The sequence below is a fragment of the Rhipicephalus sanguineus genome, chromosome 3 (genome assembly GCF_013339695.2).
Source record: "Rhipicephalus sanguineus isolate Rsan-2018 chromosome 3, BIME_Rsan_1.4, whole genome shotgun sequence".
In the NCBI taxonomy this organism is placed as follows: Eukaryota; Metazoa; Arthropoda; class Arachnida; order Ixodida; family Ixodidae; genus Rhipicephalus; species Rhipicephalus sanguineus.
In genome coordinates, this window is record NC_051178.1 from 40,722,316 (window position 1) to 40,743,821 (window position 21,506).

The following is a 21,506-nucleotide window of genomic DNA, read 5'->3' on the forward strand; positions in this document are numbered from 1 at the left end:
TTCGATGACCCGTCGATCCCCATCACGCGACGCAGAGCTTGCTGGCTTGGCGGCAATAACTGACCAGGCCGCGTTGCTGGCAGAAGTCAAGTCATTCGTGCGCGAGGAAATTGCACGCCAGGTCTCCCTCCTCGCCTTTGCCCACCCACAGCACGTTAAACAGTCGTCGACCACCCTTCTTCCTCCTCTCCGCCGAGCGATTGAGCAGGAAATTGCGGAGGTCATGCCTGAGTACCACCCGCAACCTCCGGCTCCTGCGCCCCAGAGTTACGCTCAAGTTGTCGCCAGGACGCCCCAAGTAATTCCTGCGGCTGCCCCAATGAGTTACGCCGAAGCCGCCGCTAGACCTCCGTTCTTTGAGGCGGGTGTGCCGGCTACATATGCTGACGCCATCCCTCGGCCCCGACTGCAGTCCACCATACGGCCATTCAGCAGCCGAGTCAATCGCGTCCTGCGACATGGGCGGGACCTACCCCGGCGAACCGATGGCGCACCCCCGACAACCGGCCCATCTGCTTTGCTTGCGGTTACGCCGGTCACGTGGCACGTTATTGTCAACGCGTGCAGCCGCCTCGAGTCGCGTCACCTGTCACCAGCCAGTCAAGCCGTGCATTCTACGACCCACCTCCACCTGTGTCGCCGACGTCACGCCCACCTCCAGCTACTCGCCGCTCTCCGTCTCCACGACGTCGATCACTGTCACCCATGCGGCCACGTTCGGTCGCACGAGAGCAGGAAAACTAGTCGTCGCAGTCCAGGAGGCAAGGGCTGCGACGCTATCGAACTGTGAAAGCCCTCAGCGAAGTCCATCGAATGTAATCGACGTGCTTGTGGACGGTGTTCGCGCATCGGCCCTTATCGATACTGGAGCCGCTGTATCCGTTATGGACGCAAAACTTTGCCGCTTACTTCGAAAAGTGATGACGCCACTTTCTGGGATGTCGTTCCGTACCGCCAGCTCCCAGAGTATTCATCCTACAGCAGTATGCCCTGCTCGCATCGTCATTCAGGACGTTCTGTACGACGTCGAGTTCATCATAATTGCGGCATGCTCTCACGACGTCATCCTGGGATGGGATTTCCTCTCCCGCCACGACGCCGTAATTCGTTGCGCACCAGCCGAAATCGAACTCTCACCGTTCTCACATTTGACGCCAACAGACAGTCCATCGGCAGTGAGCAAAATCCTCGTCCAAGACGATACGAAAGTGCCTCCAAACTCGTCAACGGCGGTGTCGGTCTACTGCGCCGGTCTCTCCGACACCATTGCACTCCTTTCGCCATCTGCCCGCATCTGCACTAGGAAAGGGTTGCTGGTACCTTTCGCGACCGTGCGAGTCACGCAGGGCAGCACCGCTATTTTTGTTACCAACCCATCCCCATGCATTGTTACGTTGGTTCGAGGGGAATGTCTCGGCAAAGTGGAACCCGTTGAGGCGCACAAGTTCTGGACGCACCCGATGACTCGCACTGTACCAGTTCGCGCACCATCAGTGCTGTTTCCACGTCTGATTCGTCACCTACTGATGTATTTGGCCCCTCCATTGCTGACAACCTTACGTCGGTCCAGCGTTCGCAGCTTCTGTGATTGTTGGATGAATTTCGTCATTCTTTCGATGTCGGGCAAACATCCCTCGGCCGCACGTCCGCTGTTACGCATCGCATCGACACTGGCGCCCAACCACCACTCCACCATATCGCGTGTCTCCCACAGAACGCCGGGTAATTAACGAGCAGGTGGACGACATGCTTCGACGCGATGTAATTCGGCCCTCCGACAGCCCATGGGCGTCTCCTGTTGTTCTCGTTGCGAATAAGGACGGTTCTGTGCGGACTACCGACGGCTCAACAAGGTCACCCGCAAGGATGTTTATCCACTGCCGCGAATCGACGACGCGATTGACAGCCTCCAAGGAGCAGAATTCTTTTCATCTCTCGATTTGCGCTCGGGGTACTGGCAAGTACCCATGGCTGATGACGCTCGACCAAAAACAGCCTTTGTCACGCCCGACGGCTTGTACGTGTTCAACGTCATGCCGTTCGGTCTGTGTAATGCGCCCGCGACCTTCGAGCGCATGATGGACACCGTTCTGCGTAACTTGAAATGGCACACGTGCCTGTGTTACCTGGACGCCGTCGTCGTCTTCGCTCCGGACTTCTCCACGCATCTCCAACGTCTGCGGCATGTCTTGACCCGTTTGAGCAACGCCGGCCTCCAACTGAATCTGAAGAAGTGCCGATTTGCGGCACGGAAGCTGACAATCCTCGGCTACGTCGTGTCCAAAGACGGAATCCTTCCCGATCCGGCCAAGCTTCGGGCCGTGGCCGAATTTCCCAAACTTACGTCCGTCAAAGAACTGCGCAGTTACGTCGGACGGTGTTCATACTTTCGACGCTTCATACGAAACTTTGCCACCATCATATCGCCGCTAACGAAGCTCCTTGGAAGTAACGGACCCCTAAATTCGTGGTCGTCCGAGTGTGACGACGCGTTCGCAAAGCTCCGTCGTTTGTTGACGTCTCCTCCCATACTACGCCACTACGACCCTACGGCCCCAACGGAGGTACACACGGACGCCAGCGGTGTAGGCTTCGGCGCTGTCCTTGCGCAACGCAAACCAGGGTTCCCCGAATATGTCGTGGCATACGCAAGCCGTACGCTTACCAGAGCCGAGACCAATTACTCAGTCACGGAAAAAGAGTGCCTGGCGATCATATGGGCCCTTACAAAGTTTCGACCTTATTTCTATGGTCGCCCATTTGACATGGGTGACAGCCTTGGGACATGGTAATGGGTTACCCTCTCCAGCGCCTTTTAGTGGGTCGTCCTCTTTGGTTGCTTGAAAAAAAACGCCGCTCGCGCAGGGAGTTCGTGCCTTGCCGTGACTGTCGCCATTACTCATTGTCGTTCAGTGCTCTCTATTAAACACCTTAACAATATATATTGTAATATAACATTACTATATATATATATATATATATATATTATATATATATATTATATATATATATATATATATATATATAATATATATATATATATACGCACACACACACACACGTATATATTACACGCCAAGTGTGCTGGCTGTGGCATTCGCACATGGCATCTTTTGCTGTTAAATTTTATCCCTTTCTCCGATACCACATGGAGTATTGTAACAAAACATTTTTGCTAGAAAAAAAATTTCACGACCGTGGCGCCCCCTCAAAGTTCGCTTGCTTTTATTAAACTGTGCCTAATAGAAAAATGTATACAAAATCTATTTCTGTGTGTTGACCTTCGAATCTGCGCTTGCCTTACGACAGAGGTTTTGTTTAGTTGTCCTATTTATTGATTCCCAAATTTTAGTATTTAACTGTCAGCTAAGTATGTTCAAGAACAACAAATATATTCAAACTTCGCAGATTTTTTCCTAAGCTAACTCACTCTCCCTAAGAAAGCTCAATATTAGTATGATTTTCAGGAAGGTGTATTTTCGTAAAAAATGCTCAGGTGTGAAATAGACTTCGAATCGTCCCGAAAAATATTGTGAAGTCAGAGAAAACATGCGATTTGTAGCATATTTTGCCGTATTTTTTGTATTGATGCGGCCCACGTAAAAATCCTTGTGATGCGGCACTTGACAGAAGGCTTCAGAAGACTTCCCATTTCAAAGATGCACAGGTGACTTCATTGCTAAATAATGAAGAAAGCCTAAGCAGATCATTTTTTGTTTTAAGAAAGAAAATAATTTTTTTTTGAAATTGGGGTTCCAAACGCACAGTGCATTTCTTTTTGATGCCACTTGACCGCAAAGCAGCTGGTCGTCCTTGCAGCTGACACTCGTCACGGGCGGTGGCAAGATGCGAGACGTATGTCAGCGTCTCGCGAGCGCTCGAAAGTCATGTCACCTCGGTGTCAAGGCTACGAGTAATTAATTAGCTTTACAATGTGAGCTTGCTTGGCGCGCCCATTGGGACTTATGGACGCCGGAGAGCAGCTAATGGAATCGTTGGCACATTGTGCTACAAGGCCGCCTGCACAACTAGTGTACACTTACCGAAAGAAATAACGCACGTTAATTGTATACACATTTTAATGTGCATAATAGTTGTGCAGGCGGTATAATAGCTGTGCAGACAGGGTGCTCTTACCTGCAGCGCAGTGGCTACGTGGCAGTGGCCGAGGGCGATGAAGGCCAGCCAACTTATTGCCACGATAACAGCCAGCATGGACAGGAACGCCTCCACGCTGAAACGGGGACCCCTTGGATGGCCCAACTCGTCTGCTGTCTGCTCACCCACACCCTGTGCCAGCGCAATGGCGGCTGGAACGAGGCCGCTCAGTCCTTCACCGACCATGTACCTGAGGCAAGGTCCATAACATAAAGCCTCTTGTCTCTCGGATGTGCACTGTGTCGTTACCGTGAGCTGAATTTCACATGTTAACGAGAGCTTTACGCCTATATACTCGACTAAAACTCGTTCTTGGGCTAGTTGGTGCATGGTCTGACAAAAATTTGGAGGCCCAAAGGAAAAAGGACAAGAAATGACAGAAATGACAAGAAATGAAATACTCGATCTGAGTGGCTCGGTGCAGTCGCTGTGTCGCCAGTGATTACGGTTATCCCGCTGGGAATTACGTAGATTGAGTGAGTGCTCACCTACTGAGCCCGACTAGTGTTTCTGTGGAGGGAGATATTATTTCGATGTAGCAAAAATTAGTATTAGCCAGTGTAAGGTCAATAGAAACGGCGTTTCCTGCGCATGAGTCGGTTAAATTGTATTCTTCAGGCCACACATAAAAAAAAAAAACATGCTGACCCGTTCAAGCAACCTGAACTCACTGGCGCTCACACACTATATAGCCTTCGTCAGTGCCTCGACGACACCATGATGTGACGCTTATGTTGAGTCGACATATCGCCCACTGTGATTAGAAGCGGATAGCGGAGGACAAATTTTAGAGCGAAGATCCTTTTCAACGAGGAATGACGCTTGTTCTGAGTAGTTCTCGGCATGAACAGTTTTGTTACACGAAATGAATCGTGTCAGCGGCCGCACAGTTACTGACTTGTTGATTAAAAAAAAAGAGAACTTCAGCAGAAACTAACAGGATAACTTTGCTAAACATGAACAGCATCCCCTCGGCCAACAAAGTGGGTAATAACTTTGTCGCATGACACAGCAACGAAAGAAGGGGAATGGATCGAAGGGCTCGTATCTTCGTTAAACACAACGCAATGAAGCCACGAGAGCTAAGGGGACATTATTTCCAGTTTTAACTCCAGGGCATTCACTACGACATACGCAGAAATTAAATAAAGGGGACAAAAAAAAACAACTTGCGTTCCTTGGGGATCGAACCCAAAAACTTGACATTACGCATTGGATGCTCTACCAATTGAGCTACGACGGCGGTCGCTTCCGCACCCATATTATTGGGTATTTCTGAGCCTGTAATCCTGGCAGTGTTGGCGAACGCCACTCGTTGCCGTCGCGGCGAGTGTGGTAAACTCCATTAGCCAGCTGGTGCCATGTAGAACGTGATCTATTACGAGATGGCAACTGAACAATAAACACCGGCATGCTGCCTGAAAGTGTCAAGTCTGCCTAAACGAGACCGTTGCCCTGGCCGTTATACATTAAAGAAAAAAACGCAGCGGGGCCTAATGCGTCGCGTCGCCGCCAATGGGCGAGCGCGCCTCGGCTGAGTTCTTTATGTACTTACTTATTTATTTGTTCATTTATTGATACTGTCGACCCACAATGGGTCATCCTAGTAGTGGAATAAATACAAAAGGAACATATGAGAGTGTTGCATTCCTTACAAAACGTGCTGTACACTGTAAACGAAAACATTCCCACCTGGGAAGTCTTGGGGGATGATACTCGAGCTTTACTCCGGTGACCCCCCCCCCCCCAACTCGGACACATCGGAAGGTACAGGTGTATATCCATTCATTCAGCGTCGTTCTACTCCCGCGGGCGATAGACGGAGGGAAAGGGCGCGCATTCCCTGATTATACTCCGGTGCTCATGCCGCAAATACTCCGACGCATCGCTCAGCAGCTTTCATTGGCTGGTGAAGGAGTGACGTAGACAGCATCGCCGGGAGGCCGGTCGCCAGAAACCAACATGGCAGAGGCCAAGCCACTCGAATCGAAGTGCAGCGAGGACTATGCAAAGCCTTCAGCCGCGTTTGGAGAAAGGAAATCGTTCCGTTCACCTTGTGGACATCACAAGGAACGACAAAAGTCAGCGAAGGTTGTCATTGACAGCAGGAAGTTGCAGGAACCCTAATCTTGTGATGATGCCGTGCCGCGGACGCATTGTGATATCGCGAGTTGTGAACCAGGTGGCGGTCGCTGTTGCGGCGACAGAACTGGTGAGTGAGCTCTCTTTGAATTGTGTCTGTCAGTTTCGTCGAAAGATACTTTAGTATGGTACCATTATATAGATAATGAAACAGCTTATCAATACCAGACTAGCATTACTAGATAGCAATAAAAAATACGGCGGAAATTGCGAAAATGCATTCTTTGGAACACGTGTTTTTGAAAAATTACTTCTGTAATTTTAAACACACCGCCGTTATATTTGGAGCGCGAATTGACTCTCGAGAGATATACATCTACGAAAAAAAGTCACAGCTGTGGGTTTACTCAATAAAGAGTCATTAAGTGTTCCATTTAAACGTAAGTGATACGAAGCATTTTTTGGTCTGGTAAATATAAATAAAGCGTAAGTTCTGTCCGCTTTCAATATTAATGAACGCCACGTCGAGGTCTATCGTTGCGTGTAAATTATTTTTATTCATCGCATAAGCTGATCTAACAGAACGTGAAACACTGAAATCAACCTTCATTTTTTATAAAGTCAGTGATTTGTGCTAGAGAGTTGTCTTGGTACAAAATTTTAGAGTGCATATATGTACTCAATTCGGTGCAAAAATTGTTTCGAAAGAATCATTCGGATTTTACATACCATTCTCGTAATATATTTGATAATTCGGGGGAGTCGGTGCGTCCATCGCGAGAAGGGGGGAGAGGCGCTCACGAGACCAGTTTTTGGGTGACGGGGAATGCGAAAGGAAGGAAGGGGTCGCTTGGCAGAAAAACCGGGTTTCGCTCTAAAGGGGATGAGCGAAGTAATCGCAGTTTGAGGATAAAAAGGGTAACGAAAGAAGATGAAGGAAAGGAGAGGACATCTTCTTAAGAAATTAGCAGTCTTTTCCTTGTTGCTAAGGGAGCAGGGTACTGTTGCGCTGCGTCATTTTTTCCTCTTTTCCGTCCTGCTGCCAAAGCCGTGCATGTATCTTTTTTTTGTGTGTGGGCGGGGGGGGGGGGGGGGAGAAGGGGTGGAGGCAGTATTAAATCACAGTTTATCGCCCCGACCAGGCAGGTAAAACTGTCAAGATGTTTACCTTCAAGTCCCGGAAGAATTGTAGAGAGTAGTGTCTGCCTGTGAATAAAACGCTTCTCTCTCTCTATCTCTGAGACGAACAGCGCCTGAAGACGGGACATAGTTTTGACCTGGACAATGCAACGACGCTGGCCCGTGAACAAAAGAGGGGAAAAAGGAGATTCCTCGAATCCTCGTTCACAAATCATGACGCCTCGGCGTGCAGCACCATCCGAGACCTCCTGCTGGACGTTTGCATTGCAAGGACCAGTGTGTTGAGTGAGACTGATCGACCTTCCCTCATTTTTGTGAGTCTATACTGAAGATGCAATCGACATTGATGGCGTAATGCTTGTACCTTTAATAGTTAATTTGTTTTGTTGAGTCGGAGTAAACTTTCTTGTTTTATTTGTGTTCGAGGCTGCTCGTCTGAAATGCATACAGGCTCACGCAATCACTATTTTGAAAAATGTCCGTTACAAAAAGTTTCACGAAAGAGCAGGCGCTGCAAATTAAGAAAAATATATGCAACGCCAACTTGCCGCGAAACCTGTTTCGACAAACAGAATGGAGACACTCTTTACCCATGGTGCGGCCGTAAGCAACAAATTGTAAGCGCCTGATATGCGGGAAGTAGGACGATAAGCTCAGGTTAAAATGCAACTGTAATAATCAGTACTTGGAAGATCCACCACATATTGAAAATTTTGTTTGGGAAGGGCGCAACAGGATGATATCTGAAAGGAAAGGTGGGGTGTAGGAATGCAAATTGACCGATAGAGCGAAGCGACGTCTTCAGAGCACCTCTGGGCTTTGGGCACAGTAGGCGGAAAGGAAACGTGGCTAGGGGTGGCCTACTTGTGGACGGGGAATAACTGCAGAGAAAAGAATAAGGAGATAGTGGATTGCTTGAGTGCGGATATTCAGGGTGTGGTAATGGGGCCGAAATCATCCTTCTAGTGGACATGAATGCCCATATACATGACAGATATTCAGACACCAATGGCAAGTTATTGCTAGATCTCTGTGAGCAACGTAGCCTGGCGATAGTTAACAAGGATCCTAAATGTGATGGTCAGCTCACTTCGCGCCATCTCGCTGGTGAGCAAGAGAGCACGTTGAAGTAAATGGTATATATAAATAGCTCGCCGTTACATGCTGAAAGACAGTGCTCTTCGTGGCCTAGCCGTCTAACGCTGCGCGCTGCGGAGCGATAGGTCGCCCGTTTGATTCCGCGCGTCGGAAAGTATTTCTGAATTATTTCTTTTCGTGGCTCTTTCTTTACATATATATATATATATATATATATATATATATATATATATTACAGGGAATAACTTCTTGGACGCCGGTAAATAATATAAATAAAAAGAAGACACACGTGGAAAAACAGAATGGTTTCTTTAAGTTTCGGCCGCGGGACCGGCCTTCGTCAGAATAACCTTTCTCAAAATAACCATTCTGTTTTTCGATGTGTGTCTTCTATTTATTCACACACACACACACACACACACACACACACACACATCTATATATATATATATATATATATATATATATATATATATATATATATATATATATATATATACATATATATATATATGTATACAGACATATACATATACGAGCCCGGACGGCGACGCCGACGGCAAAAACCAGCCGAGAGTGTCCATATATTTGCTATCACAATAAAATAGAAACGTGGGAGAACATAACGATATTTTGCGAGAACTTCAGAATAGATTTCGAGTCCACAGGCGGGTAGACAATAACGTGTTTGTTCCAACTCAGCGTATAGAAATATTTAAAATAGAAAATGAGCCCTCGTACGCGGCTTTTCTAGACATCACTGGGGCGTACGACAACGTTATTCAGGAAAGTTTGTGGTATATATTGAAAGGAATGGGCATAGGCGACGGCTGTATAGAGCTTCTGAAGGAGATATACTGAAAAAAATACAGTTTGCATAGAATGAGAAGGAATATGTAGCAGAGACAACGTTGATATTACACTCTAAGAAAAAAGAGTATATGTGACTCTTTTCGGAGAGTTCTGACTTGCCACGTATACGACTCTAAAGAGGCGCGGCGGCTCTCTTGGTGGGTCAAAGTCTGTGCGCTCTAGTAGAGTACCCTGACCTTCTTAGGAAGAGCGGAAGGACTCTTGTCCGAAGGATCACATTACCACGTATGAGGGAGTCGGACGACTCTTGCAGGTAACAGCCCTCCGGGGGTCAAATGACACAAACCGAAGCGTCAAGCGACTCTACAACTATTTTAAGTTAGTCAAATGACCCTTGCTGTACTTTTGCGCAAACTGCATACTGTTGGAAATAGTGAAGTATTGATTTTAAGCAAGTCCAATAATACTTGCCGTTGTGCCCAGCGAATACAAAAAAAAAAGTTCAATTTTAGCATTCCTTTAATGGCAATCGTCAAAACAACACACCTTTTCCTGCAAAGTAATCTAGGAAACGCGAAAAGGTGGTCTATGATTTCCAGGTAAGCATTCGAGGTATACCTTATTTACATGCTTGTATGAAAAAAGTCACAGTTTCGCAGCAAGGGCGAAGCAATGAATGCGATGGCAAGAAAAGCGGCCCGTGATGAACGCGCTGCTACGCTGCAGAAACATCTACCCCCGCAGCAACTGCCGCGCGAGCAGACAGTGGAAGGGCAAGGTTGTCCCCGAGCAAATAGTAGAAGCAGCGAGCGAGCTGGCCGACGACATTTAAATGCGCCCGTTGCGCTCCTCACGCCATACTTATTCTGACAGCAGTTTTCTTTTTAGAGTTGTTAGAACAACCAAAAACGGCACAGTGGTTTCCCGCTGACCTTTGGCTGGCTGGCATCGCAAGAAAAGAGAAAAAAATCCGCTGGTCAACTTAAAACACGCAAAAATTCTTCGAAAACGCCACTCATCGAAGCACCAGACCGCACACTCCGCGCCGTCGCGCACGAGCCAGAAAGGAGGAAAGCGCTGGTTGCCAGTCCGGTCCACCTCGCCCGATGTAACGGTCTGTACGGCGGCGCCTTCATCACAAGCCAATCGAAAGGCGCTTCACGAGAGTCCGGTGACTCCTACAGAAATGCTAACTGTATTTTTCTGCTTTCACCTTCCAAAAGGCGTCAAATGGACACCCGAAGACAGTCACGGTGCCATGACCCTCTTTTGACTTTATTTTCTTATAGTGTAGCAAGGGGCTGAGACATGGATGTACTTTGTCCCCACTGTTATTCATGCTGTACATGGTGAGGATGGAAAGAGCGCTAGAAGATAGCGACATTGGTTTCAATCTGTCACACAAACAGGGCGGCGTGGTGATCGAGCATAAGCTTCCAGGTTTATTTTATGCGGACAATATTGTCTTATTTGCCGACAGTCGAGATGATATACAGCGGCTGGCGAATATACGCGGAAGGGAAGGTGAAGCTCTTGGACTAGGATTTAGTGCAATGAAGTGTGGAATGATGACATTCAATGATCCCTGTGATCAGGCGGTGTCAATACAGGGCCGAGGAAATACCGAAGGTAAGCGAATACAAGCACCTCGGGCCATGGGTAAATGAGAGTGAAGGATACATGGAGGTACAGGAAAAAGCTTCGGCAGCAAAAGGAAAGAGGAATGCTGCAATAATGACGCACAGAGCGTTTTGGGAATACAATAGGTACGCGGTACTTCGAGGTCTGTGGAAAGGTGTAATGGTTCTGGGGCTCACTTTGGGAACCCAGTAGTGTGCATCAGGGGCGTAACCAGAAATTTTTTGCGGGGGTGGGGGGTTCAAATGTGTTTTATGCATGTTCGTGCGTGCGTTTGTATGTGTGCGTGTATATAGACTCACTAAAAATTGAAATTTTGAGGGTGTTGAACTCGCCCCCCCCCCCCTGGCTACGCCCCTGGAGTGCATGAGGTCAGAGGTGCATTCAGGAATGGATGTAAATTAAAGGACTGTGGGACGCTTCGCGTCGGGTGCCCTCGGGAACACGACAAAAGACGCTGTAAAGGGCGATATGGGATGGGCAAGCTTTGAGGCGAGGGAAGCACAGAGCAAAATGAGGTTTGAGGAGAGGCTAAGGAATATGAAAGAGAGTAGATGGGCAGAGAAGGTGTTTCGCTATTTGTATGGAACAGCGTAGACACACAGTGGAGAAAAAGAACTAGGAGGCTCACTAGTAAATATATGGCTGGTAGTGTAAGCGATTAGGCAACAAAGAGGTTTAGCGAAAAGTCAGAGCGGCGGAGAGGACTTACTGGACGTCAGCTATGGAAAAAAATTGGCTCTGAGTAACTACCGAAAGGGCAAAAACAAAATAAGGAATGAGGCATTTGAATTCAAGGGGAAGCGCTTTACTGTTTAAAGCGAGATCGGGTTGCCTTCGAACGCGTAGTTATAAAACCAGATTCAGTAAAGAACAATGCACATGCTGTGGGGAAGATAAGGAAACGGCAGAGCATGTTCTGATTGAATGTGGAGATATCCACCCAGGTGTACGTTTGGGCACGAGCCTACATGAAGCCTTGGGTTCTAGGGACAACAGTCGAAAGCTAAACACACCCGCGATTGAAATAATTAAGAGACGGTTAGAGTATCGGTGGCAGAGAAGTAGAGAGACAAGGCAAAAATAAATAGTGGGAAAAATAAGAACATTCTGCCATAAAGAGCAGAGAACTGGGCTGTGAATTTACGGTTTTTTTTCAATAGTAAGATAGATTCAATCGAAGTAGAGGCATTAGGCCAACATTAAAAAGCCGGCAGATCCCACGCATTGTGGGAATCGATGTAATGCGAAGCAGCCAGCAAAGAGCTGCATACATCGTCTTGTATGTTATTGAGGAAAATGCGTGTCATCGTTTTCATGTTAACTCCTATTATTTATGTTCGTCACACAGTAACGTCACGCAATACCAGCTTCGGGGTAGATCAAGCTAGCGAAACGACCGCCAGCGCGCCATGAGCGTGGCACGTAAGTGATGCTGTACATGACATGTGTCATGACTTTCATGTTAACTCATGTTATTTGTGTTCGTCACACAGTCATGTCGCAAGACACCAATTTTGGTGTATATCAAGCTAGCGAAACTGCCGCCAGCGCACCATGAGCTTGACACGTAAGTCATGCTGTACATGACATGCGCGTCATGATTTTCATGTGAACTCGTGTTATTTATGTTCGTCACACAGTCACGTCACAAGATACCAATTTCGGGGTAGCTCAAGCTAGCGAAACGGCCGCCAGCGCCCTATGAGCGTGGCACGCAAGTCATGCTGTACATGACAAGCGTGTCATGATTTTCATGTCAACTCGTGTTATTTATGTTCGTCACACAGTCACGTCGGAAGATACCAATTTTGGTGTATATCAACCTAGCGAAACGGCCGCCAGCGCACCATGAGCGTGGGACGTAAGCCATGCTGTACATGACATACGTGTCATGATTTTCATGTTAACTCGTGTTTTTATGTTCGTCTCACAGGCACGTCGCGCAATGCCAATTCCGGGGTAGATCAAGCTAGCGAAACGGCCGCCAGCGCCCCATGAGCGTGGCACGTAAGTCATGCTGTACATGACATGCGTGACATGATTTTCATGTCAACTCGTGGTATTTATATTCGTTACACAGTCACGTCGCAAGATACCAATTTTGGTGTATATAAGCTAGCGCAACGGCCGCCACCGCACCATGAGCGTGGCACGTAAGTCATGCTGTACATGACATGCGTGTCATGATTTTCATGTTAACTCGTGTTATTTATGTTCGTTACACAGTCACGTCGCAAGATACCAATTTTGGTGTATATAAAGCTAGCGAAACGGCCGCCAGCGCACCAAGAGTGCGGCACGTAAGTCATGCTGTACATGACATGCGTGTCATGATTTTCATGTCAACTCGTGGTATTTATATTCGTTACACAGTCACGTCGCAAGATACCAATTCTGGTGTGTATAAAGGTAGCGAAACGGCCGCCAGCGCCCCATGAGCGTGGCACGCAAGTCATGCTGTACATGACATGCGTGTCATGATTTTCATGTTAACTCGTGGTATTTATATTCGTTACACAGTCACGTCACAAGATGCCAATTCTGGTGTGTATAAAGGTTGCGAAACGGCCGCCACCGCGCCATGAGCGTGGCACGTAAGTCATGCTGTACATGACATGCGTGTCATGATTTTCATGTTAACTCGTGTGTCATTTATGTTCGTCAGACAGTTATGTCGCAAGATACCAATTTTGGTCTATATCAAGCTAGCGAAACGGCCGCCAGCGCACCATGAGCGTGGCACGTAAGTCATGCTGCACATGACATGCGTGTCATGATTTTCATGTTAACTCGTGTTTTTATGTTCGTCACAGAGTCACTTAGCGCAATACCAATTTCGGGGTAGATCAAGCTAGAGAAACGGCCGCCAGCGCCCCATGAGCGCGGCCAGTAAGTCATATTTTACATGACGTGCATGTCATAATTTCTATGTTAACTCGTGGTATTGCCGCGAGTCCTATATTTCATGAGTGAAAGCTTCACCCACAAAGACTGTGGGCAATGCGCTGCGCAGGCCTCGCCGTGATGTGTAGGAAGCTTCGCGATTGTTTTGGAACAATCTGTTAAGTTTGCGCGCCGCACGAGAATGTTCCAGCTTTGTCAAGAGATAACGCCGCCACCAGCGATATCGCTGGAAAGTTCGATAGCACCTGTATAAAAACCGACGCACTTGACCGCTTGTCAGTTGATCGACGGACGACGCTCTCTTCGCCGCTATCATTGTACAGCGTGTATTGCTGTAGTTCTAGTTCTCATTTTCCCGGCCACAAGTTCGGCCAAATAAACAGTTTCATTCTGCAAACGCCGACTGCTGTCTTCGTCGACGTCACGACCACGTGACATCTTGTGGAGGTGCTGCTTCATGATCCGGACGCCACCGCGGAGCGCTGACCCAAGCCCAAGCCGCGAAGAAGACGACTCTAAGGACAACCCGGAGCCTCGAACCAGCCGCCGGCAGAAAGGACTACCCCCCGAATACGAACCCCTACCGGACAAGACCAGGATAACAGCGAAGACAACAGCCACAATGACAACCGCTGGGGCGCCTACAACGGTCGTCATGCACCAACCGAGGGAGCCGCCGACATTCCGCGGATCACCATGCGAGGATCCAGAAAGCTGGCTGGAGGCATACGACCGGGTCTCCACGTTCAACAACTGGGACTGTGACGAGAAGCTACGCCATGTCTACTTCGCCCTTGAAGATGGCGCAAGGACCTGGTTCGAGAATCGAGAGTCCACGCTAACATCATGGGACCTCTTCCGCACCGGATTTCTCAACACCTTCACGAGCATCATCCGGAAAGAAAGGGCTGAAACCCTTCTCGAGACCCGTGTACAGCTCCCCAATGAGAACGTCGGACTGTACACCGAAGTAATGCCTCGCCTATTCCGCCATGCCGATCCAGCCATGTCCGAAGAAAAGAAAGTTCGCTTCCTGATGCGGGGAGTGAAGGAAGAACTCTTCGCCGGACTTGTGCGCAACCCGCCGAAGACTGTCTCGGAATTCCTTTCGGAGGCCACCACAATCGAAAAGGCACTAGAAATCCGCACTAGGCAGTACAACCGCCGCATTCCTACGACGACCTACGGGGAGGTTCAGGCGCTGCAGTCTGATGACCTGCGTGACACCATCAGAGCGATTGTGCGGGAGGAGCTGCGCAAACTGTTACCTTCGCCGCAGCATCAAGTGGATTCAATCGCCGACGTTGTCCGCGAGGAAGTCCGGCAATCGCTTGGAATTCCCGAAGCACCGCAGGCTCAGCCGGAAGCCATGAGCTATGCTGCTGCAGCCCGACGCAACGCCCCCCCTCCTCGCCCACGTCAATAGGCCGCGCCGCCGCAGCAGTTCCGCCGCCAGGCACCGCCGCCACCACCACCGACGCCATACCGCCCGCCGACAGGACAACGCTGCGCCCCCCGAAAGACCGACGTTTGACGTGCCCCTGACAACCGACCGCTCTGCTATCACTGCGGGAAAGCCGGCCACACATACCGCCGATGCCAGTATCGACAGATGGGGCTACGCGGATTCGCCGTCAACGCGCCGCGCCCGCAGCCAGGCGAACGGCCTCGCGAAATCGACGACTACCTCACCGGAACACAGTGGGAAGAACGACGACCTTCCCGCTCGCCGTCGCCCGGCCGCTACATGTCACCGCACCGCCGGCAGTACACTGGCCCAAACCGGGGCCGGTCGCCTAGCCCGTATCCGGGAAACTAAGGGCAGCAACCGATGGAGGTGCGGTTGCTGTACGACGAACTGCCGAAGATCCTCCGCGGCCGCCGACGACGACAACGCGACGAGACCTTCAGAACACGATGCAAACCGGACGGAGCCCTCACGACGAAACTTCGCGGCCCGAAGAAAACCTGACGACGCAACGTCGAAACAGCGGGACAAATCGACGAAGCCGTGATCCGACGCCACGACCTAACCGCAACGCAAGACGACGAACAAGCGACCTCGATGTTCTTATCGACGGCCACAGCGTCACAGCTCTCGTCGACACCGGTGCCGACTATTCCGTCGTCAGTGGGCCATTCGCCACCAAGCTGAAGAAAGTAAAGACCGCTTGGAGTGGACCAGAAATCCGGACAGCTGGAGGCCACCTGATAACGCCGATTGGTGTCTGCACGGCGAGAGTCATCATCAATAACCTCGCTTATCCTGCGAGCTTTGTAATCCTACAAAACTGCTCCAGGGATGTGATACTCGGAATGGACTTCCTAAGTGACCACGGCGCCGTAATCGACCTGAGGTCTGAGTCGATAACACTAACCTCAGACAAAGCGCTCCCGCCCCACGCGACGCCAGGGAACCATGCACTGAATGTGATAGAAGAGCAGGTGACCGTTCCGCCGCGCTCCAGCGTCATTATTTCCGTCGGCACCGAAAAACCTGCGAACCTTGAATGCGTAATCGACGGCGATCAGCAACTACTCCTGAATCGTCAAATTTGCGTCGCAAGAGGTATCGCCGAGCTGCATGACGGTAAAGCAAAGGTACTGCTGACAAACTTCAGCCACGAATATAGGCACCTCAACATGGGTACGACGGTTGCCTACATCGAAGAATGTGTAGCCGCCAGCGATGCTTTCGCCCTCTTCGACGCTGTCGAACCTGCTTCGACGAATAGAGGTCCCGTACGGAATTTTGACGTCAACCCGAGCCTTCCGAAGGTCAAGCAAGACAAGCTCAAAACCCTGCTCCTGAAATACAAGGACTGTTTCTCGTCGTCATCGCGGGTCCGACAAACGCCCCTTGCTAAGCACCGCATTATAACCGAAGAAAATGCTCGACCACTCCGTCAGAGTCCCTACCGAGTTTCGACGCGAGAACGCGAGGCCGTGAAGAAACAGGTCGACGAAATGCTGCGCGACGACATCATCCAGCCGTCGAAGAGTCCGTGGGCATCCCCGGTGGTGCTAGTGAAGAAGAAGGATGGGACTCTACGCTTTTGCGTCGATTATCGTCGCCTGAACAAAGTCACGAAGAAGGACGTGTATCCCCTTCCCCGGATAGACGACACCCTGGATCGATTACACAACGCAAAGTACTTTTCGTCGATGGACCTCAAGACCGGTTACTGGCAAATAGAAGTCGACGAGAGAGACCGAGAAAAGACTGCCTTTATAACGCCAGACGGCCTGTTTGAGTTCAAGGTCATGCCTTTTGGTCTTTGCTCGGCACCTGCGACTTTTCAACGGGTTATGGATACAGTACTGGCCGGCTTGAAGTGGCAGACGTGCCTCGTGTACTTGGACGACGTCGTAGTGTTTTCCTCAAACTTCGACGAACACCTTCGGCGCCTTTCAAGCTGTACTTCAAGCAAACAAGACCTCCGGACTCACTTTGAAGCCTGAAAAGTGCCGCTTCGCGTACGAGGAGCTCTTGTTCTTGGGTCATGTGATCAGCAAGGATGGTGTTCGCCCGGACCCGCGGAAAACAGCTGCCATCGCTGACTTCCCGACGCCCACCGACAAAAAGGCCGTACGCTGTTTTCTCGGCTTGTGCGCCTATTACAGACGTTTCGTCAAAGAATTTTCACGGATCGCCGAGCCACTGACGCAACTCACGAAGGCCGACGTCGAATTCAGGTGGGAAACGTCGCAAGTTCAGGCATTTCAAGAATTGAAACGACGCCTGCAGACGCCTCCGATACTTGCGCATTTCGACGAGCACGCCGATACGGAAATCCACACCGACGCAAGCAGCGTAGGACTCGGTGCCATCCTTGTGCAGACGACCGACGGATTGGAAAGGGTCATCAGTTATGTTAGCCGGTCGCTATCAAAGGCAGAAATCAACTATTCCACAACAGAAAAGGAGTGTCTGGCCATCATCTGGGCTACATCGAAGTTTCGCCCCTACATCTACGGCCGGCCCTTCAAAGTTGTGAGCGACCACCACGCCTTGTGTTGGCTAGCCAACTTGAAGGACCCTTCAGGTCGCCTCGCACGGTGGAGCCTAAGACTCCAAGAATTCGACATTACCGTCGTTTACAAGTCCGGAAGAAAACACTCCGACGCCGACTGCTTGTCTCGTGCCCCCGTTGACGCACCGCCGCAGGACGGCCACGATGATGACTGCTTTTTGGGAACCATAAGTGCCGACGACTTCGCTGAACGACAGCAAGCCGACCCGGAACTCAGGGGCCTTGTGGAATACCTCAAGGGCAGGACCGCCGTTGTTCCAAAAGTATTCAGGAGGGGATTGGCGTCATTTCTCTTGAAAAACGACGTCCTCGTAAAAAAGAACTTCTCTCCGGCCCGGGACGACTACCTCATCGTTGTACCTTCGGCACTGCGACCAGAGGTTCTGCAGGCCCTGCACGACGACCCGACGGCTGGCCACCTCGGCTTTTCCCGCACGCTCGCGAGGATACAAGAAAAATACTACTGGCCACGCCTTCCTGCCGACGTCGCCCACTACGTTAAGACTTGCCGAGATTGCCAGCGACGGAAGACACCGCCGACTAAGCCAGCGGGACCTCTGCAGCCAATCGAACCACCGCACCGGCCGTTCCAGCAAATCGGGATGGACCTACTGGGGCCGTTCCCGACGTCGACTTCCGGCAACAAGTGGATTGTCGTAGCGACTGACTACCTCACCCGCTACGCCGAGACAAAGGCCTTGCCCAAAGGCAGTGCCTCCGAGGTAGCCAAGTTCTTCGTGGAGAACATCGTCTTGCGTCATGGCGCCCCAGAGGTCCTTATCACAGACAGAGGTACTGCCTTTTCTGCGGACCTAACTCAGGCGATCTTGAAGTACAGCGAGACGAGCCACCGCCGCACCACCGCCTACCACCCGCAGACCAATGGCCTCACCGAGCGTCTAAATAAGACCATCGCCGACATGATCGCCATGTACGTCGACGTTGAGCACAAAACGTGGGACGCCGTCCTTCCATACGTGACCTTCGCTTACAACACGGCCGTCCAAGAAACGACGCAGATGACGCCGTACAAGTTGGTCTACGGAAGGAGCCCGGCGACGACGCTCGACGCCATGTTACCCAACGTCACCGACGAAGAAAATGTCGACGCTGCCGCTTACTTACAACGTGCCGAAGAAGCTCGACAGCTGGCCCGCCTGCGCATCAAGACCCAGCAGCACACCGACAGCCGTCGCTACAATCTTCGACGACGCTTCGTCGAGTACCAGCCCGGCGACCGTGTCTGGGTCTGGACGCCAATACGACGACGCGGACTGAGCGAGAAGCTTCTTCGACGATACTTCGGACCGTACAGGGTACTTCGACGTCTCGGCGCACTCGACTACGAGGTTGTCCCCGACGGCATCACGAACTCCCAGAGGCGCCGAGCTCGACCCGAGGTCGTGCATGTGGTGCGCCTTAAACCGTACTATGCTCGTTAGCGCACCTGAGGACTCTAATGTTTGCTTTATTTATTTTTTTTCTTTAGTATTGCACGTATTCATGTTCTGTTTTTAAGCATCGGGACGATGCTTTTTCAGAGGGGGGCATTGCCGCGAGTCTTATATTTCATGAGTGAAAGCTTCACCCACAAAGACTGTGGGCAATGCGCTGCGCAGGCCTCGCCGTGATGTGTAGGAAGCTTCGCGATTGTTTTGGAACAATCTGTTAAGTTTGCGCGCCGCACGAGAATGTTCCAGCTTTGTCGAGAGATAACGCCGCCACCAGCGATATCGCTGGAAAGTTCGATAGCACCTGTATAAAAACCGACGCACTTGACCGCTTGTCAGTTGATCGACGGACGACGCCCTGTTCGCCGCTATCATTGTACAGCGTGTATTGCTGTAGTTCTAGTTCTCATTTTCCCGGCCACAAGTTCGGCCAAATAAACAGTTCCATTCTGCAAACGCCGACTGCTGTCTTCGTCGACGTCACGACCACGTGACAGTATTTATATTCGTTACACAGTCACGTCGCAAGATACCAATTCTGGTGTGTATAAAGCTAGCGAAACGGCCGCCAGCGCACCATGAGCGTGGCACGTAAGTCATGCTGTACATGACATGCGTGTCACGATTATCATGTTAACTCGTGGTATTTATGTTCGCTACACAGTCACGTCGCAAGATACCAATTTTGGTATATATAAAGCCAGCGAAACGGCCGCCAGCACACCATGAGCGTGGCATGCATGTAAGTCATGCTGTACATGACATGCGTGTCATGATTTTCATGTTAACTCGTGTGTTATTTATGTTCGTCACATAGTCACGTCACGCTATACCGATTTCGGGGTAGATCAAGCTAGTGAAACGGCCGCCAGCGCACCATGAGCGTGGCACGTAAGTCATGCTGTACATGACATGCGTGTCATGATTTTCATGTTAGCTCGTGTCATTTATGTTCGTCACACAATGACGTCACAAGCTACCAATTTTGGTCTATATCAAGCTAGCGAAATAGCCACCAGCGCACCATGAGCGTGGCATGTAAATCATGCTGTACATGACATGCGTGTCACGATTTTCATGTTATGACTTATCATTTATGTTCGTCATACAGTCATGTTACGCCATACAAATTTTGGTGTACATTCGATTAAACAAGCGACCAGGAGAGCATAAAGTCGTAGGCGGCTAGATAGATAGATTAGATAGATAGATAGCTAGATAGATAGATAGATAGATAGATAGATAGATAGATAGATAGATAGATAGATAGATAGATAGATAGATAGATAGATAGATAGATAGATAGATAGATAGATAGATAGATAGATAGATAGATACGCTCAAAGTAGCAGAAGTTCGCTAAGAAATGCTTCGCATTTAAAAAAACGGAAAAATGTTTTATTTGTCAAGCCTGGTGGCAACTTGTCACCGCCCCGTTATAGAGAGGACGCTCATAGCATCCATCCATCCATCTCCTTATAAAAATTACTGTTGATTTTACATTGCCGGGCTATGATCGAATTGCTGACTTTATTTATTATCAATCATTCCGCAATGCTCACTGACTTGTTTCAATACTCCGTCAACAGCATTTCTGTTGCCCAGTTCGCTATAAAAATGTCATTGACGGATTTCTATCGAAATACCATTGAGAGAATATTTCCTCAACAATATTTCTGTTGAACACTTTGCAATAAATATTTCATTGACTCGTTTCTATCGAAACACCATTGAGGACATAACTCTAGCAGCAACAAATGTTGACACAATACTGCCGCCATATTTAGAATGTTGCGTCAGCCTTGTGGCAACATTGCGTGCTACTATAGGGTGATTCGTAAATATTTCTGTTGAGCGCTTTGCAATAAAATTTCATTGACACAATTATCTTGATATAAAAGTGAGGAATTATTTCATCAACAGTATTTCTGTTGAGTAGTTTGCAATAAAAAATGTGATTGACGCAGTTATGTCGGAATGTCGTCGAGGAATTATTCACTGCAGATGGAACTGTCGTGCGACTTATACCCCTGTCACACGGCAAATCTGATGTCATTTACAACAAATGACACTAGGTGAACTTAATGTCATTTTACCTGTCTGCTGTCAGACGACGAAAAGAAATATCATTTTAAAATGATGACCATGACTTTAGCCGTCCTGAGCCGTGACGTTGGGAGAAATA

The 21,506-nt window shown here is 49.4% G+C and overlaps 1 protein-coding gene across 1 annotated transcript in view; it reads right to left on the reverse strand.

Moving 5' to 3' along the window:
- The window catches only part of LOC119385411 (solute carrier family 52, riboflavin transporter, member 3-A-like), a 114,890-nt gene that overhangs the window by 18,629 nt on the left and 74,755 nt on the right, over nucleotides 1-21,506 (reverse strand). Inside the window, exon 4 of the mRNA XM_049413982.1 lies at nucleotides 4,125-4,348. Within this exon, the coding sequence (XP_049269939.1) occupies nucleotides 4,125-4,348 (224 nt within the window). The remainder of the gene's footprint in view (nucleotides 1-4,124; nucleotides 4,349-21,506) is intronic.